Source organism: Electrona antarctica, assembly GCF_951216825.1.
Source record: "Electrona antarctica genome assembly, chromosome: 4".
In the NCBI taxonomy this organism is placed as follows: domain Eukaryota; kingdom Metazoa; phylum Chordata; class Actinopteri; order Myctophiformes; family Myctophidae; genus Electrona; species Electrona antarctica.
In genome coordinates this window covers 15,915,771-15,941,870 of record NC_136809.1, presented here as the reverse complement: position 1 = coordinate 15,941,870, position 26,100 = coordinate 15,915,771, and the positions used below count along the sequence as shown (strand labels likewise).

General features: G+C 42.9%; 2 protein-coding genes across 9 annotated transcripts in view; both read right to left on the bottom strand.

Annotated features, from left to right (window-relative positions):
• The window catches only part of LOC306922215 (sarcoplasmic/endoplasmic reticulum calcium ATPase 2), a 45,999-nt gene extending 29,245 nt beyond the window's left edge, over positions 1-16,754 (bottom strand). Inside the window, exons 1-9 of one of the 8 annotated variants that reach the window (XM_079499623.1) lie at positions 16,620-16,754; positions 14,893-14,928; positions 12,684-12,826; positions 12,320-12,392; positions 8,049-8,169; positions 3,966-3,983; positions 3,711-3,793; positions 3,460-3,564; positions 2,301-2,439 (exon numbers count right to left, since the gene is read on the bottom strand). In XM_079499623.1, coding sequence (XP_079355749.1) covers positions 2,301-2,439; positions 3,460-3,564; positions 3,711-3,793; positions 3,966-3,983; positions 8,049-8,169; positions 12,320-12,392; positions 12,684-12,826; positions 14,893-14,928; positions 16,620-16,658 — 757 coding nt within the window. In that variant the 5' untranslated portion in view covers positions 16,659-16,754. Of the gene's footprint in view, positions 1-2,300; positions 2,440-3,459; positions 3,565-3,710; positions 3,794-3,965; positions 3,984-8,048; positions 8,170-9,939; positions 10,336-12,319; positions 12,637-12,683; positions 12,827-14,706; positions 15,003-16,619 lie in introns of those variants that run through there. The other 7 variants (XM_079499621.1, XM_079499625.1, XM_079499624.1 and 4 more) reach the window with 7 other exon arrangements.
• A 1,078-nt stretch (positions 16,755-17,832) lies between these two features.
• Positions 17,833-22,279, bottom strand: pold4 (DNA polymerase delta 4, accessory subunit). The gene is made up of 5 exons (XM_079499631.1): positions 22,186-22,279; positions 21,395-21,516; positions 19,879-19,968; positions 18,670-18,781; positions 17,833-18,022 (listed from the first exon to the last, which is right to left on the bottom strand). Exons 2-5 carry the CDS (start codon positions 21,501-21,503, stop codon positions 17,998-18,000), a joined length of 336 nt encoding a protein of 111 aa, XP_079355757.1. The 5' UTR covers positions 21,504-21,516; positions 22,186-22,279; the 3' UTR covers positions 17,833-17,997.
• Between the last annotated feature and the right edge of the window lie 3,821 nt (positions 22,280-26,100).

Here is a 26,100-nt window from a genome sequence, read left to right as displayed (position 1 = left end):
GAATTAAATTCAAGTGAACAGTAAAAGACTACCTACATCACCTAGAAAGATAGATTTATAATGTAGATGTGTGGCTGTTTAAGTGTTATATGATCTTATATTCTGTTCCCTTCTTCCACATCATGGATGTAGGTGTTGTGGAAGAGGGATGCATACAATGCTGCAAGGTATCTGCAATGCAGGGATACAGCTCTTGTTTGAAATTAACTTCACATCTCCATTCCCAGTAGCGGCTGTGTATGCAGGGCACTCGAGTGCACTGACTGTGTGTTCCACTGTGACCGTTTGACTCGCCTCAAGAGCTCCATCTCCAGAGTTACCTGTGACACGTGTTTACACACAGCTCTCAAGCCTAATGTGGCCGGTTCAGTCATCAGTGTCTGGGTTTCATTCTTTTTTTTACTGTGGTCCAGTGCACTATGCCAGGGGTTCTCAACGTTTTTGGCCGGGGACCCCCGGAAATGCTTTGGCAATGTCTCGGGACCCCCGCCCCGCCCCCCAATATAAATTGACTGCTACAATAGACTATAAATAAATACTGAAACCAGATATAATCATTAGGGAAAGTGTATGCATGTACTATGTGTACTATATGTAAACTCTTCATTTCCACTTTCCAGCTATTCAGTTGCAAAAAATGTTTTTTTATAATTTGGGGACCCCCCAAAAATAATTTGGCGACCCACTGAGGGGTCGCGACCCAAGGGTTGAGAACCCCTGCACTATGCCACATATTGCTCATCTCAATCAGCCTATTTTAGGAATGTTCAGTAATAGCCATTATTATCTGCAGATTATTTATAGCCATTATTATCTGCAGATTATTTATGAACCCGAGCAGACAATCTGGGCCAGGGTGACTATATGTAGTGCTGGCCCAAGACTAGAGGATAAGTGGCCCAATTTGGGGTCTGATTCTTCCCTCCCGACAATGGTGTACGGCCGCCCTGTTTCGAGGCATCGAATATTCAAAAATCTTTGAATATATATAATATCTTTGAAAGTGAACATCTTTAAAATCTTTGCTTCTGGGTGTCCCTGGACAAAACATTTTGAGATGGGGGTCGGTGGTCAAATCATACTATAATTCACTCAATGTCTGAATATCTGTCTGAAACACTGTCATAGCTCCTAAAGCACTACTTGGTAAACTACCTCTGTATTAACTGCTAGATCTCAATACATCTGTTTATGGTACCAGATCACAAGTTAAGCTTTTGCAGTAGGTACCAAAAGCTACTACTAAATTGGGAGATACTGCCTTCAGGGTGTATGCTCCACATTTATGGAATAATTGAAGTTGAATGTCCTCGTTTCATTTACTATTTTTAAAAGACTCTTAACTGACCTCACACTAGAGGAAGGCATATGCACCTGCTTTTTGTAATATTTGGTTATAAGGTTTTGTTTCTGTGTATGTGTTTGTGTATTATATCTTTTGTACTTTGTGTCCATGTCATGTATGTAAAATCATTGATGTAAATTATGTTCTTGTTTGTATACAGGGCGCCATTGAAAAAGAGACCCTGGTCTCAATTGGATTCCCCTGAAATAAAGGTTTCAATGAATCCTCACTGCCTGCACCAATCGCTCCGACTTTTCACACAGGCATTGACTATAATATTACAGAGGTCTTAACGAAGCCCTTTTTTCACTTTAACAAATTATTGATTAATAATTAATTATTTTTAATTATTAGTGCATTAAAATTACCCATCCACTTACATGGGAAAAAAAGTATTTTTCTCTCAGAAAACATCAGAGATACAGTTACAACACTTGGAGGGGAGTTTCATAATTATTAAAATTAATGTAATAAATAATTAAAACAGCCAGCCTCATGGTAGCGCTATAACAGCCCACTTTACATTTCGCCATTAACATTAACTCTTGAACCGTAGGTCGTAAAATCAAATTTTCACTTTCCCTGGATTCCTCATGACGCAACTCCCCATATAGGCCCATCCTGACGGCCATTTGCGTCAGGATAGATTTTCCGCCTTTTTGACTTTTCTTCAAAACACACTTCAAAGCAATTCCATTTTCATCCAAAGGGGGCGCCGCACATGCAGAATTTTAAAACGTTTCTTGCAAAAACATAAATCCGCTACATTACCCACACTGTACATAATTTGGTGTTCATATATTCAGAACGGGTAAGGTCTAGCACATATAATTGTGAAGGTCTGAGCCCCACTGACATCGAAATATAGGTTTTTCAGAAAACTGATTTAGAAGACATTTGTAGAAGACCTGAGAGGTCTTAATGGGATAAATTAAGCATCCAAGTCTTTCATTACCTGCCACTTCCACGATGTCCCCGGGGACAATGTCTCGGGCCCGGACTCTCTGGACACTCTTCTTGTCCTGCCGGTAGACCTTGCCCATCTCTGGCTCATACTCCTTCAGGGCCTCGATGGCGTTCTCCGCATTACGCTCCTGCCAGACAGACACACAGACACACGCACACGGGTTGACTCATTTTCAAATGAACCAATCCAAATGGGACGACAAGCTGCAATCCATTAGCTAATGAGGGAACGATCATTCTTAATGACTTTGTAATAATGGACGAGATGACTTCACAGCACCAAAAGGGTTTTCACAGTTCAGATTTCAATCGATTCGTTGAATTGCCCCAAGCAGTTTGTTAGCGTTTTTTCTGGTATTTGTAACTGACCCCAACCTGAATCTCTTACGATAAGTTAATATTACTAATTGTAGAAATAATATACAAAATCGCTCAGTCCTGACGGAATATTAATGAGTTAAGAAGAAAAGACATTCGCCTTGACATTCGTGATGACTGACATCTTGACGACAGAAGAACAAAAAAAAGAAATGTCTAGCAAAAATAAAAAAGATTTTGATTATTTAACCAACTGAACCCCAACATCCATATTCTGGGGGGAACTTTAGCCCAAAATAGCAGATCTACAAGCACAACGTGCAACCACAACGCTTTGTAAGTCTATTTTCGGCTACTGTTCCCCCAGAAAGGGTCAAGTAAAGAGCCAACTAAGGTCTAGTTCAAGAGAACTAGCCCTCCAAGAGCATTCCATTCTTCAGATAAGGAGTTTTAACTCCCAACCCCTCCTCACACTGCCCTTTGAGGGTATAGTGACATTGTGTGTATTTATTTTTTCCTAAACTTTACAAATCTTAGCTCTAGCCCTTTCCCTTATGTGAACTACAAACTAAAATTGTACTGAACACGAGTTTAAAAGTCAGCCAAATGAGATCGGCATATAAGTGATATTACACGAATTGTATATCTGTTCTTGAGGTACTGTAATTATTTATCCCCCAAAATCTCATAGGCTAATTTGACTTTTGGGATGGGAATCATGGGATACACAAATACGTCATTGTTACTGCATTTGGCTTTGAAGGGCAGTACTATGCCACTTGGACAGAAATACCTGGTAAACACACACACAAACACACACACACACTGACCTGCCATACTCCTACGATGGCATTGGCGATGAGGATGAGGAGAATGACGAAGGGTTCAACAAAGGCTGTGATGGTGCCCTCTCCTTCTTCGAACCATGCCAAGGTCTGCAAACATGTTAAGGAAGGAAGATATCAGACATTTGTGCAAATCTTAATGTACTATATAACATACAGGATAAATATACACCTGTGTGTGGGCTGTACATGTGGACAGCATGTGCACGTGCACGTGTCTGTGTGTGTGTGCTTACAAAGGAGATGCATGCCGCCAGCAGCAAGATGCGAACCAAGAGATCCTCAAACTGCTCCATGACAAGCGACCAAAGTGACTTCCCTGTAAACACATAGGATGGACAGAATAAAAAGAAGGAAAAGAAACATAGAAAGAAAGACAGAAAGCACTACAAGGGGCTACAAATATATACATATATAAATAACAGCCACAGAAAGAAACATTTAGTGCAATAAGTAGGAAGAAATGAGAGATAAGAGAGAAAATAACTCACCTTCTTCCGCTGGTAACTCTGGGAAAGAAATAAATAAACAAAGGTCACACAATAATTACATTATTCATATCTAATTAGACACTGGGGTCATTATGTTGAAAATTGGCAGTATGGATTTGAGGGATGATGGAGAGACATCTTTGTGAGACAGGCAATAACAGAAACTTTACGTTTTGTGAAGAAATTCATATTTTCATAGTGACTGCGTCACAATGTCCTGGTACTGTACTGCTAGCTGATACAATTAGCTGACACAGGACTGGACAATAATATTGAATTTTCTATTAGACCCAACCAATTCAGTGAATAGTTCAATGCAATCATATCAAATAAATGATACATTTATAATGCACATCTCTGTATTGCGTTTGAAAAACATATACGTAACATTTTAAGTAACTACAACTACAATTTCAACTACAATTTAAGCAAGTTGGCAACAGGTTGCCTAAATTCATTCAGCGATCATAGCAAACAGAGACATTTTGCTCAAATGGTTCCCCCGAATATCTGCATAGAGGCAGTTCAATCTTTTCTTCTTTCATGTAGTGAATCGTGGCCATTAAAAATCGCTGATTCAAGATCTCATTGCCTGCGGGTGGCAGGAATAGAAGAGGGTGTGGGTATCAATCATATACGGTAAAGCATTACCATGCACGAGTGTTGGCAGACTAACGGCAAATAGGAAGTGCGGAAGGCATTTTGAGACAAGAGTTGGACCCTGTGGCTTGCAGAGAAGGGGCGCAAGCACATCTTTGCATCAGAAAATGCCTATAGCAGGAACCTCTTCCGGGTTTTAACAGCAGGTTGAGGATGGAAATGATTGCACGCGGCTTCAACTTGTAGCGTCGGCAAAAAAAATGAAACGCTTTGCCGACGCTACAAGTTGAAGCCGCGCGCGAGCGTCATTTCCATCCACCAGCTGGTTAAAAACCCGGAAGAGACGCCGGCTCTAGGCGCTTTCTTGCCGTGAAGGTGTAGGTGCAGGCAAGGAGACATTTAATTGAGATGAGTTGAACCTAATGAACCGTTATAGAGAGGTTAATAAAGGACAATTATTGGATTAAATAACCCTCAGTCGTCTTTTACAGGTCACCGCATGGGTGAAATTAATGCCAGCATGGCTTTAGTGTCAAAGGAAAGGAAAACATAACCTCTTGCATTTGGGAATATTATGAGTTGTATTCGGATGCCAAAGGTGAACGATTAAAACGTTTGATTTTAACGAACAATGGCTCCCTTTTAAAAGTGTGTATTAATTGAAATGCTTGTTCCCTTTAGCATTACTATCTTATCTTTAATATCACAATCCTAATCATAATTGAATCATAACATTAACTACTCTGTGGAGCTCAAAGCAATGTTTAGGTGAGCCATGGAAAGTAGACAGCAAGTTTCTCCTCCAAAGCTTGTAGCGGATTCGGCTATTTTCCGATACAGTTGGGTGCAGTATAGCATGTCTGTTCTCCATCTTGTTCTGCTGCGTTTAGCAGCGAATAGAACAGCATGTTTGCAATTATGTTCTATCCGGAGGATGATCACTACTGCCGGTGGTAACTTTTATTAAGCCTTCTGTAAATATGATATTTAACAACTCGTACAGTGGTTTCATGCCCACGGGTTTGATCCTCTTCGCCTCGTCTGCATCCCACAGAATATTGATTTTCGTCCCAAATACATACATTAATGTCCCCTTGAGAAGCCCTAGCTGGCTGTTGGGCTTGTCTCGGCTAGAGGGCTGGCCATGGAGGACTGTACGAAATGCATGTGTGACCACCTGAATCCAACCTCATGCCTCCCACGTGGGTAACCAATGACCACACCACCCATCTAAAAAGGGGACTCTCCCATAATAAGCCCAGGAAGATATTATGTTTCAAATATTACTGTGACCGAGTGGTCACGTGGGAAACCCACGTGAAAAGGGGGATTTTAATGGTTTGTTGGTTGAGAGATCCATTTATTATACCCATGTGAAAAGGGGGATTTTGATGGTTTGTTGGTTGAGAGATCCATTTATTATATCCAGTTAATCATATTATTGTCTGAATCATTAATCTTAAATAAAGGCCAATTAGTTATGGCATAATGTGATCAAAACAATTTTACTAAACATTATGAGTATGCTATGATATTGTTTATCCATGTTTAACCTTTTACCTAAATGATTACGTGTATACTGTGTTTGTCCATTATAATGTAACAATGTCTCCCCTCACAGAACCGAAAGCCCCCATATTGTGTGCACAAGACACTTTACCACTTTTCAACCTCTCTTCATATAATTGGTCCTCACTAATAATGATAAAATGGCACAATTATTTTCTATTCAGTCTTTGTCTCATAGGAGGGCTGTGGGCAGTTCAGAAACCTGTCCACCAGTGACATCATCAATGGGGAATCCAAGCTAATAGAAACTGCAAGCTTTCTATTCCTGAAAAGTTGCAATGCGAAAATGGAAGCCATCGTTCTCACGATAATACAAAAATAAATAAATCTTGTTTAAAATCTGTCCAACGATAAAGTCACTGGTGGACAGGTTTCTGAACTGTTCACAGCCCTCCTATGAGACAGACAGAGTAGGAAAAAATTGTGGTATTTTATCATGAACATTAGTGAGGACCAATTATGTGAAGAGATGTTAAAAAGTGGTCTTTTAAGTTGATGCTCAGAAAGTATTGAGCAATGGATGGAAAATACCGGATAGGGGCCTCAGTGTCCATGTGTCACCACAGTTCCATATTCTCTATATGTTGTATGTATGTTCTCTGTCCCTGCAGGTTAACTGACTAAAATGATCATAAAATAACCCTGAGGAAAAGCAGAAGTTACTGAGGAGGGGACATACAGAATCGATGACTCTTCAGAATTCACCCTTTGCATTGTTAAACAGTATATGGGTGAGGGATAGCATTGACCAATTGCGCAGACTTCTTGCCTTGGCACATTGGTGATTGTACTTAACTGGAAGGGAAAGAAATTTGACGCCCATGAGATCTCATGTAATTCATATTATATTCAATCTGTAATACTTATGCAATTTGATTAAATACATGTTAAACCTTAACACTTTTGTCCATTCTTAAACTTCACCAATTAAAGGATGCAAAGAGATAGCGTGCTCCATGATGGTATTTAAATTGTCTCACTGCACTATTTGTTTTGTCGTCATCAAGAGGCTATCCACTTCAGTGGCCACTTCACTTTACTTTCAACATCAGGTAAAGATAATTGACCAGAAACCAGGACGGAGATGATCCGACTTTTAAGCCTTTTAATTGTTTGATATCGGCTAGCGATACACTACAGACTACAGTCTAGGAGCATCTATTGTGCAACTTTTGAAAACACTTCCAGTTGGTCCGTCATCAAAAGTGTTCCCCCTCCATTTTAGCGGACCGGAGGAAAAATCTTCTAATGCTGATATCTCTGAATCTAAATCACAGATTACGATCAAAACAGCGTTTTTGACGGCCCATCGCGGTCCCGTCTGTAGAATAATTCATGCCTCAGGTGGTTGGCGATCCTCCCATGAATGTTTCAGTTAGATGCTATGCTATCTGCACAACAAGATGGAGTCACTGTGTCACCTTGAAAAGGGCTCTGAAGCCACAAATAGCTGGACAAGGTCTATGTACTGGTCCCAACTGATGCTAGGCAGTTAAAGTGTTAAGGATATACTGTTGACTGAGCTGTGTGATTATTGGATGTTCTGAGAAAAAACAGCAACGTATTTATGCATCTCCAAAACACACAAAGAAAAACAATTGTGTTGACCTCACAGGGTCACAGCGCACAGCGTGTTTCAAACCCTGTTTGTGACAGCATGACCCCTTTCCTGGTCCGTTTCATTTTACGATAACATCCACGTAAACCCTACAGATACTGTATACTTAGTAGTAAGTAACCGACCTCTATACTAGACTTTTTGCACTCGGCACTAAATATCTACACCCCAAAATAGCCTGTGAGATTGTGAACCGGCTATTTTGAGATAGTAGTCACCCGCAGAATAGGAATGCTAGGAATTCATGTGGTTAAAAGAAATGAATAGTTTGGAAACGCATCATCATCTTCACGTACCGTTGGGGCCCCATCGCTCTCTGCTCTTCCTCAGATGCTCGATGCTCAGGCCCGTGGTCTCGTTGACGCCGAAGAACCCCAGGACCTCCTCCACCGTCTTGGTATGGGCATTGTCCATCCCCTGCAACCCAGGAGATGGAGGGATACGGGAGACGGGAGTGGGAAGGTGGAATAAGAGGTACAGGGGTTAGAAGGAGGGGAGGCAGTGGGATGAGGGGAGAGAGGGGGGGGGGGAGGGGGGGGCAGAGAGAGGAGGGGAGGGGGAGAGAGGGAGGGGATGACAGAGGGATAGAGGGGCAGAAAAGAAGGCGAGAGAGGGGAAGGGGGTGATAGGGAGAGAGAGATGTAGGGGTAGAAAGAAGAGAATGAAGGAGTTATAGGGGGAGAATAGAAGGAAAAATAGGGAAGAGTGAAGAGAAGGGATGAAGGAGGGATTGGGGGGGGGAAATAAGGAGAGAGGGGAAGGGAGAGCGCAGAGAGGAGGGGAGAACGAGGGAAATGTTTGAGGGGAGAGGGGTCAGTGAAAAAAGGAGAGGGGGAGGGAGGAAGTGACAGAAAATGAGATGAGAGAGGGGGCGGCAGAAGGAAAGAAGGGACCAGATGGGGAGGGTGCCAACGAGAGAATGGTCGACAAGAGGAAGGGGGAGGTGGGAACAATAAGACCATGACAGAGGCAGCAAGAGAGGAGGAGCAGGAAGAGGGGAAGGCGAGGAGGGGTGAGGATGGAGCGAGGGCAGATAATGATAGGGAGGATGAAGGGGTAGAGAAGATATATATGGGGACGGGGGGCAAAGATTAAGAACTACTGTCCTGTAAACGTTTACAGTGTGTGTGCACTGTGCACCCATTATGTGAACATTACACACAGTTACACTTACACCACCTGGCCACATGGGGGTAATAATGAAGAATCTACTACTTGTAACCAGGCCACAAAACAAAATCTGTGCCTACACAAGAGACTCACGACCCCTTGAGATATGAACCAGTAACTGGGGCTGTGAAGTCAAACATCACTGCTGTAATTGTGCCCCATCAGAGCTGCTCGTGAGAGTCTATTTTAGGCTGCCTGCAGCCTGGTTGTCCTCAAATTAAGGATACAATCACGATAGGCTGAATTATTTCCCCATCCTTTCAGCAGTTAATGAAGGGTAATTTATTTTCCATGGGTCTGAAAAGGAATAAAGCCTCTTAATCCACAGGGAGACCATTATACTATCAGCCAGAAAACATAAGTGTTCTTATGTCCTGACTAGGGGTGAAGCAGATATAGTTAGTCATACTCATCAATTTAACCGAATATAACAGACAATTTACAAGACGAAAATGCTGTGACCTTGTAGAATCTAGATCATCACATGTATTTATTTATATTTGATTAATCGAAAAAGTGATTGCTAGAAAAATCAATAATTGCAGCCTATAATAAATAGTCCTGCCTCCTGATGCTTGTAAACACAGGTTATGGTGATGTATAGGCCAAATTGATGGCTATCTTTTAGCCTATGCATGCATTGAGCTCAAAACATTCCAACCTTAATGATGATGATAATAATGATGGTGTGTAACATCATCATCCACCAATGCCACCATATAATTCTGAACAGACTGACATTTTACAGCAGGCGATATTATTAATACACACAACATCGTGTGGCACAATGTTTCATGTTCCATGGAATTGTTATAAGGACCATCATATCCGTGGCCACTGTTTAAATGGAACATAAAATGAGGCAGATCGATGCTAGTATAGCTGCTAGCATTGCAAGCTAACAGTCCACCAGTCTGTGGTTAGAAGTATCTGGATCATAATCCCAGTCTGTCAGCCCCAGCCTGTGCGTGTCTGTATGTATATGTGTAGGCTACTTGTAAGCTGTAGGCTACTTACCGGTGTTATATGGATGTTGTATGTCGCTGGGAAACCTTACTGTAGCACTATACTGTTCAAAAACAAAATATATATATATATTAAAAAAAGACCAAAAAGCACCGTGTCGTCAGTGATGTAATAATACTCCGTCCACCACCGCAGTAAACCAGCGTTTAAATGACGGCTGTTGTTGCCTCCGTTAACCTTTACAGCATGACTGGAAATAATAACATTTTACAGCAACGACGAGGCGGTCATTTTTCTTTTTCAGCCGCGACGAATAAATATTACTAAAACGACACACTAACGCGCCGGGTTAAACATTAAACTGTTAGATAAGGCTCGGCGGCGTGTCGTTGCGTTGGGTTGTGATGTGATGATGAAACGTGATTTAACGGTGTTTGCTGTTTAGCGTCCCTGTGGCTGCAGCAGCACCAGATACAGGCAGGAAACCGTTGGACGCACAACGTCATGCAGGGCGTCAAATTCAGCCCGGTTTCGTGGAAAATAGCAGATGTACAAGCTCACAACGCGTCGCGGTAGCGACGCGTTGTGAGCTTGTACATCTGCTATTTTAAATGCCCGATTCATACTAGACTATAGGGTCCATTTGGGTTGTGAGCTTGCAGATCCGGTCTAGGCTAGGCCGGGCACGGAAGTTGGCCGCATGTGTGTGTGAATTAAGACATCTATTATTTTGTAAAATGTCAACTATTTTTTTGGTTAGATGATTATGAAAAACTTGAATTGTGCTTCAGTAAAGCTATTTTCGTTTTAGCAGATTTGTTATGCAAGGCTTAATTGGGAAAAAGGCAGTTTGAAAATCTGCATTTTTATTTTATTGTACAAGTATTGCAATATTGAAGCAGTGATTTATATGTTGTGCCCTATAAATCCATGCGGGCTGGGTGGGCAGTGGGCACCTCTGACACATACGGTAAATAATCTAGCTATGATTGTGCGGGTTCACCGGGTTGTGTGAGCGGGGGGCTGGTTATCTAGGCCGGATATGAGTGTTGAGCAGTGAATAGAAATCCGGGGGCTTTCCCACAGGACAGACACGTGCAGCAGCCAATCGGGTTGAGGGATTCTCTATTCAGTACCCATCTGAGCCCGTTTTGTCCAATCATGGCACCATGCGTCTGCTGTCGCCCCACAAGCTGCCCACAAGTCAACATTTAAAGAGCCAATCAGCGTCCCAGCTGGACTGACTGGCAGCGCTGTGGACCATTTTAGAACAACGCGACGATGTGTGAACCGCAAAGCCTGCCCTCCTCCCCCTCCTCCCCCTCCACCCGTTGAGAGATGGATGAATGACTGCAGTCTGCAGCCAATACATTAACCTATAAGGTCATAAGTTATAACGTCAAGTGTGTGTGTGGGTCATAGAGGTGGTGTGGGTTGTTTGCAATATTACAAAAAGTGCCCCTTGGGGCACAGGTCTCCACCAGGGCAGGTCAGGTCGTGGCCTCTTGGTGGCGCTATAATAGGCCAATGTGAAAAGGGTGCCATTTCGTCTTTCCTCATCCTAGTAGGAAAGTCTGTGAAAGATTTCACGTAAATGGCACGCTGTGTTCATGATTTGAGGCATTGTAGCGGACCCAGCTGGCCATGAAAGGTTGAAGACTGAACTGATGATTTTGAAGTTTTTATTGGTAATCAACGTAGAACTGTACAAGAAACAGGCGTAAAATGTATCATAAATCAGACAATAATCAATAGACAACATATCAAAAATCTTAATATCAGCAACAAACATTCCCATAAACCATAATTACATAACCAATAAAAGCCATACAGTGCATAGCTTAAAACTACCATATCAAAATGCAATATGAAAACGACAACAATAAACCACAAGAATAAGACCCAGTCAGACCAAATAACCATTAAAGAAATTCACCTTGTCCCCTTTCCAGCTGGGTGCTAAAGTGGCGTGTGCTTCATTGCATGGCGTCCATTTGTTTCATAAAGTTTGGCTGTGAGTCCTTTCCTTAGGCCTTTCCATCCGGTGACGGTCCATGGTCCACAAACCCTTTGAACACTTCTGTTCTGTTACGTTACTCTGCTGCCATATCTGTTGCCATAGTGTCCCTTCCTCAACCTGAGGCAGCATTTAACCCCAGCACCACAGCTGAGCCTAATTCCCCATCACCAGATTCTCTGCAGCTGGGCCAGTTTGGGCTCCATGTTTTTGCATATATGACACCACCAAGAAAAGCACCTTCACATTAAAAGTCTCGACTGCAGGTCCGTTATTTAAAATAAGTGATTTTTAAAACCCTTTAGATCAAATTATTTGTACATAAAATCATGTGACCCCAGACGCATTTAAGATTTTCACAATAGGTAGCAATAATCTGAACCACCCTTCTCCCACCATGATTCCTCCTCCCACCTTGGGTACGGATGCCTGTACTTCATCTGGTCGTCGTCCTTGTTGCAGTGGTGCTCCTCTAGCTGCTCGTGTCGCTAATAAAGCAGTCAGGGTGTCTTCCTTGGCAGCCACTGCTTTGGGGGCCTGGCCCTCAGCTTGAACTTGATTCTGAGGGATGGCATGAGGCTCGGCCCCTCCGACCTGCAGAACACCAGCTCCAACTGATTCCCCTGGCCTCTTGGGATCTGAGGCTACGGCCGTTGCACCCTGCTGGGCTGAGTCTTTGGGCTTCACTGCTGCCTCTCCCTCATTCACCTCCAGCTGTTCCTCGATGCCCTTTTCCTCTTTGCGATCCGGAGCACCCGACCAAACTGTTGTGTCTGGCAGTGGTGGATCTCCTTTTGTTGCTCCTCTGACAGCCAGGAGCTTCCTCTGCTGCTCCCGCTCCAGTGCGGCAGCCTGGAGCTTCCTCTGCTGCTCCCGCTCCTGTGCGGCAGCCTGGAGCTTCCTCTGCTGCTCCCGCTCCTGCTCAAACTGCTCTGTCCATGTCTTCTGCTTCTTCTGTCCAGCTTCAATCTGCTCCGTCCAGCTCATCTGCTCCTTCCGTCCAGCTTCAATCTGCTCCGTCCAGCTCATCTGCTCCTTCCGTCCACCTTCAAACTGCTCCGTCCAGCTCATCTGCTCCTTCCGTTTCTTTACTTCCGCTTCCCTTGCAGCAAGCTCTGCTGCCTCCACATGGCTGGCTACCACCAAAGCCGGTGTAGAATGACCGCCCTATCTGGAATTGATTTGTGTTGGAGGGCCAAAGGAGTGAGGCTCACAGTCAAGCAGTACTTTAAACCGTTTTTGCACTAAGATTCCATTAAATTCATCATCTAGAAACCTCTTGTATTCTATTTTAAAAATGTCCTCTGAAATACATTTACATGCCTCAACTCGTCGTTTTATCACAATATCAGGTGTGATGTATTCTCTGATTTCATCATATAGTCTCGAAATGTCTTCTTTACTCTTAACCAGTGTTTCAATTAGAATTCCTAGGTCACTCTCAGCATTGGACTTTGACTTTAACTGCGTTCTTGCTGTGCGTACAATGACCTTCCACTCGTCATATAAGCAGAGAAGCCTTTTTACCACATCATCAACCTTTCCTGAGTCCATCTCTGAATCCTTTGCAGCCATGCTAATAATGGCCTATGTGAAATTACAATAATAAACCTGGCTATGAGAGCAAGTAAATAAAGACCTTAAATATAACACCGTAAACAAATGTACCTTTAACTTGTATTGTAAATTCAACACCTTAAATTATACAAAACCTTTGGCAAAATATGTATCTTCACTGGCGTGTACATCATAGAACCACAAACTAAAATTGAATTCAGCTACTGTGAAAATGCATATTGTAGCAGTCCTTGTTTCGTAACGTTCCATTCTGTTGTGCGTGTTTGTGTTAATGCAATTGTTCACCGGATCCATACAACAGGGTTAGTTGAGTTTGGTTGATGGCAGCCCCAGAGTGGATTGCAGGTGGATGTAGAGATGAGTGATGAGTCCATTCCGGGTAAAGTTCTACTGTAGCGGACCCAGCTGGCCATGAGAGGTTGAAGACTGAACTGATGATTTTGAAGTTCTTATTGGTAATCAACGTAGAACTGTACAAGAAACAGGCATAAAATGTATCATAAATCAGACAATAATCAATAAACATATCAAAAATCTTAATATCAGCAACAAACATTCCCATAAACCATAATTACATAACCAATAAAAGCCATACAGTGCATAGCTTAAAACTACCATATCAAAATGCAATATGAAAACCACAACAATAAACCACAAGAATAAGACCCAGTCAGACCAAATAACCATTAAAGAAATTCACCTTGTCCCCTTTCCAGCTGGGTGCTAAAGTGGCGTGTGCTTCATTGCATGGCGTCCATTTGTTTCATAAAGTTTGGCTGTGAGTCCTTTCCTTAGGCCTTTCCATCCGGTGACGGTCCATGGTCCACAAACCCTTTGAACACTTCTGTTCTGTTACGTTACTCTGCTGCAATATCTGTTGCCATAGTGTCCCTTCCTCAACCTGAGGCAGCATTTAACCCCAGCACCACAGCTGAGCCTAATTCCCCATCACCAGATTCTCTGCAGCTGGCCCAATCATGACAAGATTGGGCCAGTTTGGGCTCCATGTTTTTGCATATATGACACCACCAAGAAAAGCACCTTCACATTAAAAGTCTCGACTGCGGGTCCGTTACACTCCCACCAAAAATAAGTGCTTTTTAAAACCCTTTAGATCAAATTATTTGTACATAAAATCATGTGACCCCAGACGCATTTAAGATTTTCACAATAGGTAGCAATAATCTGAACCACCCTTCTCCCACCATGATTCCTCCTCCCACCTTGGGTACGGATGCCTGTACTTCATCTGGTCGTCGTCCTTGTTGCAGTGGTGCTCCTCTAGCTGCTCGTGTCAGTGGTGGATCTCCTTTTGTTGCTCCTCTGACAGCCAGGAGCTTCCACTGCTGCTCCCGCTCCTGTGCGGCAGCCTGGAGCTTCCTCTGCTCAGTCTGCTGCTCCCGCTCCTGTGCGGCAGCCTGGAGCTTCCTCTGCTGCTCCCGCTCCTGTGCGGCAGACATTAAAAGTCTCGACTGCGGGTCCGTTACAGGCATTTTGTTCCAAAAAATTGTTGGTGGAGCTATAACAGGCCAATGTGAAAAGGGTGGGATATATTCCTCAACCTACTAGGAAAGTGCATGAAAGATTTCACGTAAACTGCACGCTGCGTTCATGATTTGAGGCTTTTTGTTCAAAACGGGCCAAATCTGCAAACTTTGAAAGCCAATGTTAGCCAATTAGGATGGAATATGAAATTTCGGACAGATCCATCTTGACTATAGAGATAGTGTAACAATTTGCGTGATTTTTGGACAGTGTAGTGGAGTACGGTGGGTGGTTTGGATACTTTCACCAGTATGGGGTGTCGATCAGAACACGGACACAGGACTTGAAATCACAGCGTGCTTTACTGGTAACACAGGGTACATGGCCATAACATTGGACGTGTGTGGTCTAAAACAGAAGATAATAATAATATCAATCACAGTTTACAAGTAGAGACAGGAATAACATTCAACATCAATATGCAATCATCATAAACATAAATCACAGTTTGGCTTAAAGAACTACCAACTGACATTAAATGCACAGAGCATTGGCTAACTAGAAAGGTCTCAATTTTAAAAAATTGCAAAGTGTGGTTGCCGCAGTGGCTTACATATGCCCCTCCCACTGATATTGCCAGCCAATTACAATGTCGCGTCACCCCTGCGATCATGCGTAAGTAATTCGGAGGGGATTTATCCCCCAAAAATCATGTTTTTGCGACAAACGGTTACATTTGCTTTTGGTACTTGGTTGATTGAGCCACCCGCGACATGTGATTCAAATTTGGGATGGATCGGACATTCCGTTCGTGATTTATGTCATTTTTTGTAAAATAGGCCCCTCCTACTATCTTCGGACGACGATTACGGCCGAACGATACGCACTACCAAAATTCTGCAGTTGGTGTTTTAATCGGATGGGTCCTGAGATCATGTGTGCCGATTTTTGTGAGATTTGGACGAAATCTGTAGGAGGAGGAACAAAAAGTGTGTTTTGGAGAAAATTCAAAATGGCGGAAAATCTATCATGACGCAAATGGGCGTGGCCTATATGGGGAGATGCGTCATGACCCAAGGAAGCCAGGGAAAAATAATTTTGATGGTTCAAGAGTTATAAGCCAAAAGGTAAAGTGGGCTGTTATAGCGCCACCATGAGGCCGAACGATAACATTATAAGTTAATTAATTTTAGTAATTATTATGAACCTAACTTTTTTTTGTAACTATAGCCCTTACAGTCTCCGAGGAAAAAATACTTGAATGTTATTTTTCGCACTTTCCCATTCATGTCAATGGGGAAATTTAAATCACTAATAAATTCATATCAATTAAACTATATAACATTTCTCTTAAAAAAATACAAGCACACCATTCCCGATGAAGCCGGTCAATGACATATGGCTCAAGTGCGTACAGTCAAAACTGTGGGAGGAGTAGTGATACAAAGTTTAGGGTTACTCCAGTAAATGAAAAAATAATAAAGTGTTACAATTACAATAGTCTAGTTGCCCTTTAGGGCAACCACACTAATAATGCACACGGCTAATGGAGGCTAGGAATTAACATGGCTCACAAACATTCCTCCTAATACAACTAAAGTATAAATTCACCTGTCTGTAAACATCTAACTCAAAGTACAAGGAAACTTACATATGTGCATCTAGGCACACACTGAAGGACTGTACACATTGGAAGGACTGTAGTGATCTTGAACGGTGGAAAGGAGGAAAAGTCCTGGTGAAGTGGAGAGTCTCTGCTTGGAATGACTGTCTGTGTGAGTGAGTGACTGAGTGGGGAGTTTGGAGACTGCTCTAATCAAGTTACAGGTGTGGGGGCTTTAGCAGGTGTATGGAATTCCCCTAATCAAGCCTAGGCTGGGGTTGCCATAGTGTTCAATTGGCTCAGTACTTTTCCACTGCCAGAGCCTTTTCTACAGACAGAATCTGGAGGATTCTGGAGGATAAAAAAAAGTTTGGGGCAGAGGTCCAGGGAGCATCCAGGGAGTGTGCACAATTTGGCGTGGAGGGGTCAGTCTGAAATTTGGACTTCGTCTGTGGTACTCATGATAAAAGTAGTAAAGATACCGGTATACATATATCGAGACTCGAGAGTATACTGTACAATATAGCGTGCGTGCGTGCGTGCCTGTGTGTGTGTGCGTGCCCGTGTGTGGGCATACGTGCATGCAGATTTGTGCAGTTCATACAATACAGGAAAAGCCTGGCTGGCTGCCTGAAGCCCACTCCTGTGTCCTACCTGCCTGTCCTTGCAGGAATTTCCCCGGCCGGCCTCTGACGAGAGGCTGCTACCATCAAGCTAGCAAGGAAAGCCAAGATACACGACTGGCGTATCCTGCACAACATTACAGTGGAAATAGAGCCTCCAAACAGACTCAAGTCCCGCACCCTTACAACAAGGCGGCACAAGAGATGCTACGTTCCTTCCCGGAGGACTCATCCACCAGTGCATGGCTGGCGGCATCCTGGAAGCAGGAGTGGGAGTCTGCTGGGCCCTCCCGTATCCACCGCTACATCTGTGACCCGGGTGATGATGCCGTTGAAGGAGAGGACCTACCACGCCTGCAATGGGCCCTGTGCATTGGAGTCGGCTGCTTCAAATCAGCAATGAAGAAGTGGGGCTTGACAGACAGTGCAGCATGCGAGTGTGGCGAGCCTGAGCAGTCTGCCGAACACATAATTAACACCTGCCCCCTGTACAGACCACCTTCGGAGGCCAGCCTCTTCTACATGGGACCAGAGACAAGGGCGTGGCTACTCGATACTGAGTTGGACATTTGAGGATGATACACGAAAGAAGAAGAGAAAGGCCTACATTTCACTGCTTGCACCTCTATGAGTGATTAACAAATAAACCCTCTTGATTCTTTATCTTCCAGTTGGACATTATTCTTTTTAATAAAAATGTAGTGTGTAGTAAAAAAAGAAAAGCAGAAGGACATACAATAGAATACAAAATACAGCTGTTGACATTCACTGCTCATTTGTTGATGTCTTCTGCTGACATTCCATCACAAGGCGTAGTTTTTCCATAAACTGTAAAACAAAGATGCAATCATTATCATGGAACATCAATTGCTACTATGAATCTCTCTCTATAGGTGTGTGTGTGTGTGTGTGTGTGTGTGACACACACACACACACACACACACACACACACACACACACACACACACACACACACACACACACAGTCACACACACACACACTGTGTGTGTGTGTGTGTGTGTGTGTGTGTGTGTGTGTGTGTGTGTGTGTGTGTGTGTGTGTGTGGGGTACACACATGGTACTGTAAGTCTGGCTGGCATTTAACCCATTAAAACCGGGAAAGCATCTGGGTCATTTTAGATTTGGACGTTGGCTTTTCAATAAGAGCAGATATACAAGCTCACAACGCGTCACTTTGTACTGCGCTCAACTTTGTACCGCGCTCAACTTTGTACCGCGCTCAACTTTGTACCGCACTCAACTTTGGTGGGATTCAGGAAACTCGACTTTGGTGGGAATCGCTTACAGAAATATACACGTCGGGGTGTACTGGGTGTGTGCGCTACCTGAGAGCACTGGGGGTCTTTATGTGCGTGCGTGTGTGCGTGCGTGCGTGCGTGCGTGCGTGCGTGCGTGCGTGCGTGCGTGCGTGCGTGCGTGCGTGCGTGCGTGCGTGCGTGCATGCATACGTTACCTCTGGGTGTACTCGGCATCGACGTGTGTGCAGAGAAGCAGGGTTCTGATCTCCTCAGGGGGGTTCAGACCATGGAGCTGAGCTCTGTCCCACCTCTCCAGCCTAGTGATGCCTGGAGGAGAGAGAGAGAGAGAGAGAGAGAGAGAGAGAAACAGAGAGAGAGAGAGAGAGAGAGAGAGAGTCATTAATTTCTGTCAGAACATCACAATTGACAAGATGATACTCCTGTAGAATGCTCATGTATTCACCCAGTTCTACAGGTCCTGGGGCAAAACCCATTGGATATTTGTTATACTGTATTTACACACACTGACTACCCACTGATATCTCCTTAATAGTCAGAATACTGAAGTATACATTGCTATACCAGCTGAGGAAGTTAAAGTATCTGTTGGCAATGGTTACTACACTTTCTGTCAAGACAACTGACAAGAAGTATTGATGATGTTAACTAAGGTGTCTCCCTAAGAATCTATCAAAGTTTGTGCACACCTCCCACCATGTCAGAAGTACAGAATGTGTGTCTGTCGTATATAAAGGGCTATATGAATGACTAAGGTGACCTTCACACCAGAAAGCTTTACTGCGATTAAAACTGCTGCACATTGTCGGAAAGTGCACTTCGTTTGGCAAGTGTGAAGCATCATTCGAATTCTAATGCGCATCAAAGAACCGCATTCTACTCCGACCAAAAACGGGGGTTTCGTTTCGCTTCCAATCGCACTTGATTACGATTCGGTGCAGGTGTGAATGTAATCCGCAGCAAATAAAGGAAATGAAGACAACAATGTGGCGGGTGAGGAGCTGAACACAGTTGGAGACGGAGAAGGCATATTTTACGCAGCGCAAAGATGTCCCGTCTCAGAGAGAGAGAGAGAGAGAGGTCCAGTCCCGACAGCACATGCACGTTATGAGTATAATTTTAACACCATAGATCACTGTGTAGGCTATAGTTTATGAATTGAACACATTGATAAGGTCCCTACTGCGTTTCCAATTGCTGTGGTTATACAGCGCAGTGTGAAGGCAAACCGCAGCAAATTAAATATGCAAGAATCCTAACTTCTCCGCCCATTTGCATCGAGTCTACCGAAGTATTAGGTGAGAATGTGACCTAAGTCTGTACTGGACTTGTATGGTGTGTCTTCTGTATTAACTGTGCAGACCTCCCACAGTGTTGGATGTATGTATGATGTGTCTGTACATTACCTGTGCAGGGCCCGTATCTCCAGTCCAGGTCAAATTGTTTCAACCTCTCCAGTTCCTTCTCTCGGTTTGACATAATGGTGGCGTCAGCTTCTGGTTGGTCAAAATGCAATGCAAATCAGATGATTGATTGATTGATTGATTGATTGATTGATTGATTCAATTATTATTTTATTTTCTCAGTTAGCTTTACTTTTAGTAAACTCAGGATGCCAGGATGCAATACTATCTGGGCCAGATTACATTTTTAACAATGAATGTCACAACACAGCACTGTCATATCCGACAAATCCGACAAATCCTCCCCAAATCAGCAATATAAGAATAAATGGGCTATTTGTAACTGTAAATTTGCATACAGTGAAATGTGGTATCTGCATTGAAGCAGGAGCAGTTGGCAATAACAGTTAGTGTCTTGCTCAGGGACAAGGACACCTCTGCACATTGCCAGGGCAAGGAATCAAACCTCAGACCTTCTGCATACCAGGCCACCTCTCTACTCATTCAGCTATAGCCGCACCTTTACTGTTCCTCAACGTCAGGTCTGGGGACCCCCAGGGGTCCAAATGGACGCTTACAGGTCTGTAACTCTGAGTGTAAGTTTGTACAGAGTTAAATGAACACAGAGGTTTTTAAAGTGTAGATTGGGGTCCCAGAGATAAAAAAGTGGTATCAAATGGGGGTCAGAGACCTAGCCCTAGTCACTACTCACTAGGGCCTAGTGCATATTAAACTGGGGCTCCTTGACATTCAAAAAGGTTTAGAATCACTGAACTAGGGTGAGCCAATTTGCCCTAAAAAGCCAAAGTGCAACTACATGTTTGGACACAATTACTTTTAATTTATTGTTTTGTCTCTCAAAGGTCAAACAGCCTTCATTATTTTGGGGGATAAACCTAGCCTACCTTATGAACAGATGCACAATATCACATATATACTAATAACCTGTATAACTAAACACTTTAAAGTATTTTTTTAATCAGTTTGATTATGTGCATAGTTACTGCATATTGACTTTGTAAGGCACACACACACAACAAAAAATAAGTGTTTACACTGTTAAAGTACAACACAAAAGTTCCTTGTTGGATTTAGTGATTTCTCCAAAATCATTAATTAATTAATTGAGTCAATGTCCGTCAACCTCTTTGCACCATTAAGAACGCGTTTGAATTTCATTTGTAAATCACCATTTTTGGCTCTCATGCATATTTAAAGATTAGTAGATATTGTAATATTGAAATGAGGTGACTACATAGTTTTTAAAACAACTTATTGCAATGTATCCAGTTTGATTCTGGCTGCTGAGGTATATGTGGCATAACACCACAACAAAGACTGTATATTTTAATGCAATGTGATATTAGTCTCTTTCTCATGCTCTCTCTCTCTCTCTCTCTTTCTCTCTCCCCCCCCCCCCCCCCCACACACACACACACACGCATGCACGCACGCACGCACACCAACACACACACACACACACACACACACACACACACACACACACACACACACACACCTGGCTGTGGTGGTGGAGAGGGAGACCTCTTCTCTTGCTTGTCCTCTTTCCGTGATTTCTTCATCACCTTGAATGAATCTGTGATCAAGCGGTGACGTTTGGCTGTCATGGTGATGGCAGTTCTGCAGCACGTGCACACACACACACACACACACACACACACACACACGCACACGCACACGCACACGCACACACACTCACACACACACACACACACACACACACACACACAGGTTTGTGATCAAACTGTAGCCTATACTAATATAATAAGTGTGCACTTTTATTGGAGAAAATGTAGATGTTACCACAGACATAAAACAACATTATTAGGTCGGTTAGCCTATATAGTGTATCTTTATATTCTGAACTTATAGTAGTATACTTGTATCATCTTAGGATTGTTATTACAATGTAATAATAGTGTAATAATTCATATTATACAGTATTATATCATAATGCATAAGCAAGGGAGGAAGGGTATTCGGATTGGTTCTATTTAGGCAATTTACGCAGGCAATAGAATCTCTAACAGTGTTCGTGTTAATGCCTTCCTTGCAAAGTGTGAGTTTTTCTATAGTAACTCACATATATTCACTCACATACTTTCACATGATCAATATATTCTACTTATCAATATACATAACATCATTCTCTGGACATAGACGATTTTCTGCAGAAACGCCCACTGTTTTTAGATAATCATTTTTCATCTTATAAAACAATAATCTCCTCTCAATCATATAAATAGCCATATTTAACATCAATCCATAAGAGCAATAATGAAACCTTACCTGGTGACTTAACCCGTGTGAAAAATAAAATGACTTATTTGTATTTTTCTCCTTCATTCAGTTTAAAGGTCTAACCAAAACAAAGACGAGCGTATAGCCTATACCTCTTTTTCTATTCTCTTATTAATGGACACAGCGCTGTTTGACTGCCGCCTGTTGGCTGATGTGCAGAATACGCACAGTTATTATAATACAGTAAGTACAATTATGATGAAGCGTTTTCTGTGTGGAAATCACCGGATAAATGAAGTTGTGATCTTGACGAAAACGAGTAAATACATTTAAAAAAGCAAAGCTGTTAAATATGGTGCGCGTGTGGCATCATAGATTGTTGATAATTTAATAATCACGTAATAGTAGATAAGATTTTTGTAGATGTTAGAGAAACTGTAACATAACAGTATATGAGGCTACACTGCTGCAGGATTGTAGTTTTACATACTAGGCTAGGTTTTCTCTTTATATTCTCATTTTAGTGTGGTAGCCTTTCTAAATGTATAGGATTGTAACAATGTAATAAGAGTGTAACACACACACACACACACACACACACACACACACACACACACACACACACACACACACACACACACACACACACACACACACACACACACACACACACACACACACACACACACACACACACACACACACCAGGCTTATTTTACTCAAAAGTCATGAGAGACTGCACAAACCTGAAGAAAAAAGGGAAAGAAATGAGAAGAGAGTAAGAGACTGAGACTTACTGTACTGCATTGTTCAAAATGTTGGTTTGAGTGATGCAATATTACTATATAATCTGTTAAATAATTCCATGGAATTCCTGCTCTCGACTGCCGTCTACTGTTAACACAAGATATCATCATATCGTTTCATGTATCGCCTTTTTTTCTTCTTGAATTAAATAACGTTTACATATGATTGGCGCGTGTGGTCCAGCAGAGGGCAGTGTTTGACATCAAAATCGTTGTTTTTAGTCACAGAACCTTATCTACAGTAGTCTTCTCTTGTGACTGTTTGCTTATTCTCTGGTATTTGGCATAGCCTATTTGTATTAGTAGGTCCCAAGCATTTACGACACCAGATGAATTCCTTGTATATACTGAGCTTAACTTTCAAGTTCCAAAAGCATACAGTACACCTCCAAGACTGCCTTACATCTCCATTCTCCAATTAAATGTAAGGCAATGTATATAACTTTAAGCTTATTGCAACCGTAGGTCGCAATAAGTATTTTACTATAGGAAAACCTGCATTTCCGTGTGTCACCACCTCATGGTCACGGCTCATGACATCACGTCTCGTGATATCACTCGCTCCACGCTCTACCTACATATCTGGAGCTGACCTGTTCTGACATACCATATGTTGATCCTTTCCCACCCGTCCTTCGTCTTCGATGTCTCCCTTTTGACTGATACCTGTCCATTTAAACTCTAGACGGGCATGCCCCAAAGTTATTAGTGCAGCTGTGCCCGGCAGCCGAAAACTAGAGTTCTCAACAGGCCCGAAACAGGCTACCCGGGCCCCCTTATGGAGCTGACCTGTTATGACAGTTTCTTCTCGCCCTCAGGGCGTCTTACTGGTTAATAGCACCATTGAATAGAGGGTATACGTGTGACATCATCATCATACTCAGAAGTTATGTGGGAACACCGTGTGTGAGTGGCAAAAAATACTACTTTCTGGCCTTGGCTTGACAGCCCATAGGCCTACATCCAAACAGAAAAGTCCTATCTGATTGCATTAAGGTGTCATAGTTTCAAAATAAAACGGGGACAAATAATACAAGAACATGCAGGCTCCAGAATAGTCCAGACATAAACTAAATACATGTTTCACTTACGTTTCAAAACAGGAAAAGCGCATGTTCCAGGTTCAAAAAGGGAAAAGAAAATCTATAACAAGTTTATTTCTTTCAATCTGCGCTGTGTGTGCTGTGTAGTGTGTAGCAGCGTTCTTTTGGCAAATCTAAGTGAGCAAATATAAGACTTCCGGTGGACGATCTCTTCAAAATAAGAGTACCCTCTAGAGTATTGAAAAAAGATTAATTTGCACATTAAAACTATAAATTAAGCATTTAAACGATGCTATAGGACACACATTATGTTTCTGTGTAAAAATAAGTAATAAGTAATGTTTCTGTGTAAAGATAAGTAATTAAAAAGTTATCTAAATGGATAAATGCTATTCACTGGAGAGCATGGACTTTATAAAGTGGACGCTGGACAAAAATCCCTGCTATGTTTCGACTAGTGTGACATACGCACGCGTCCGGGGAGACCTCCTCTACAACACCACACTGTCCGCTAAGCAGCAGAGGTGTAAAACAAAAATTGGCACCAGGTCACAGGTCAAAAAATGTCCAAAAAAAATCCCATTTCCAGACTACAGTGGACTAAAGTGGACGCTGGACAAAAATCCCTGCTATGTTTCGACTAGTGTGACATACGCACGCGTCCGGGGAGACCTCCTCTACAACACCACACTGTCCGCTAAGCAGCAGAGGTGTAAAACAAAAATTGGCACCAGGTCACAGGTCAAAAAACTTCCCATTTCCAGACTACAGTGGACTAAAGTGGACACTGGACAAAAATCCCTGCTATGTTTCGACTAGTGTGACATACGCAAGCGTCCGGGGAGACCTCCTCTACAACACCACACTGTCCGCTAAGCAGCAGAGGTGTAAAACAAAAATTGGCACCAGGTCACAGGTCAAAAAACATAAAAAAACTTCCCATTTCCAGACTACAGTGGACTACAGTGGACTAAAGTGGACGCTGGACAAAAATCCCTGCTATGTTTCGACTAGTGTGACATACGCACGCGTCCGGGGAGACCTCCTCTACAACACCACACTGTCCGCTAAGCAGCAGAGGTGTAAAACAAAAATTGGCACCAGGTCACAGGTAAAAAAACATAAAAACACTTCCCATTTCCAGACTACAGTGGACTAAAGTGGACGCTGGACAAAAATCCCTGCTAGGTTTCGACTAGTGTGACATACGCACGCGTCCGGGGAGACCTCCTCTACAACACCACACTGTCCGCTAAGCAGCAGAGGTGTAAAACAAAAATTGGCACCAGGTCACAGGTAAAAAAACATAAAAAAACTTCCCATTTCCAGACTACAGTGGACTAAAGTGGACGCTGGACAAAAATCCCTGCTATGTTTCGACTAGTGTGACATACGCACGCGTCCGGGTAGACCTCCTCTACAACACCACACTGTAGTCCACTGTAGTCTGGAAATGGGAAGTTTTTTTATGTTTTTTTACCTGTGACCTGGTGCCAATTTTTGTTTTACACCTCTGCTGCTTAGCGGACAGTGTGGTGTTGTAGAGGAGGTCTCCCCGGACGCGTGCATATGTCACACTAGTCGAAACATAGCAGGGATTTTTGTCCAGCGTCCACTTTAGTCCACTGTAGTCTGGAAATGGGAAGTTTTTAAAAAAGAAATTACATCTGACCTGGTGCCAATTTTTGTTTTACACCTCTGCTGCTTAGCGGACAGTGTGGTGTTGTAGAGGAGGTCTCCCCGGACGCGTGTGTATGTCACACTAGTCGAAACATAGCAGGGATTTTTGTCCAGCGTCCACTTTAGTCCACTGTAGTCTGGAAATGGGAAGTGTTTTTATATTTTTTTACCTGTGACCTGGTGCCAATTTTTGTTTTACACCTCTGCTGCTTAGCGGACAGTGTGGTGTTGTAGAGGAGGTCTCCCCGGACGCGTGCGTATGTCACACTAGTCGAAACATAGCAGGGATTTTTGTCCAGCGTCCACTTTAGTCCACTGTAGTCTGGAAATGGGAAGTTTTTTTATGTTTTTTGACCTGTGACCTGGTGCCAATTTTTGTTTTACACCTCTGCTGCTTAGCGGACAGTGTGGTGTTGTAGAGGAGGTCTCCCCGG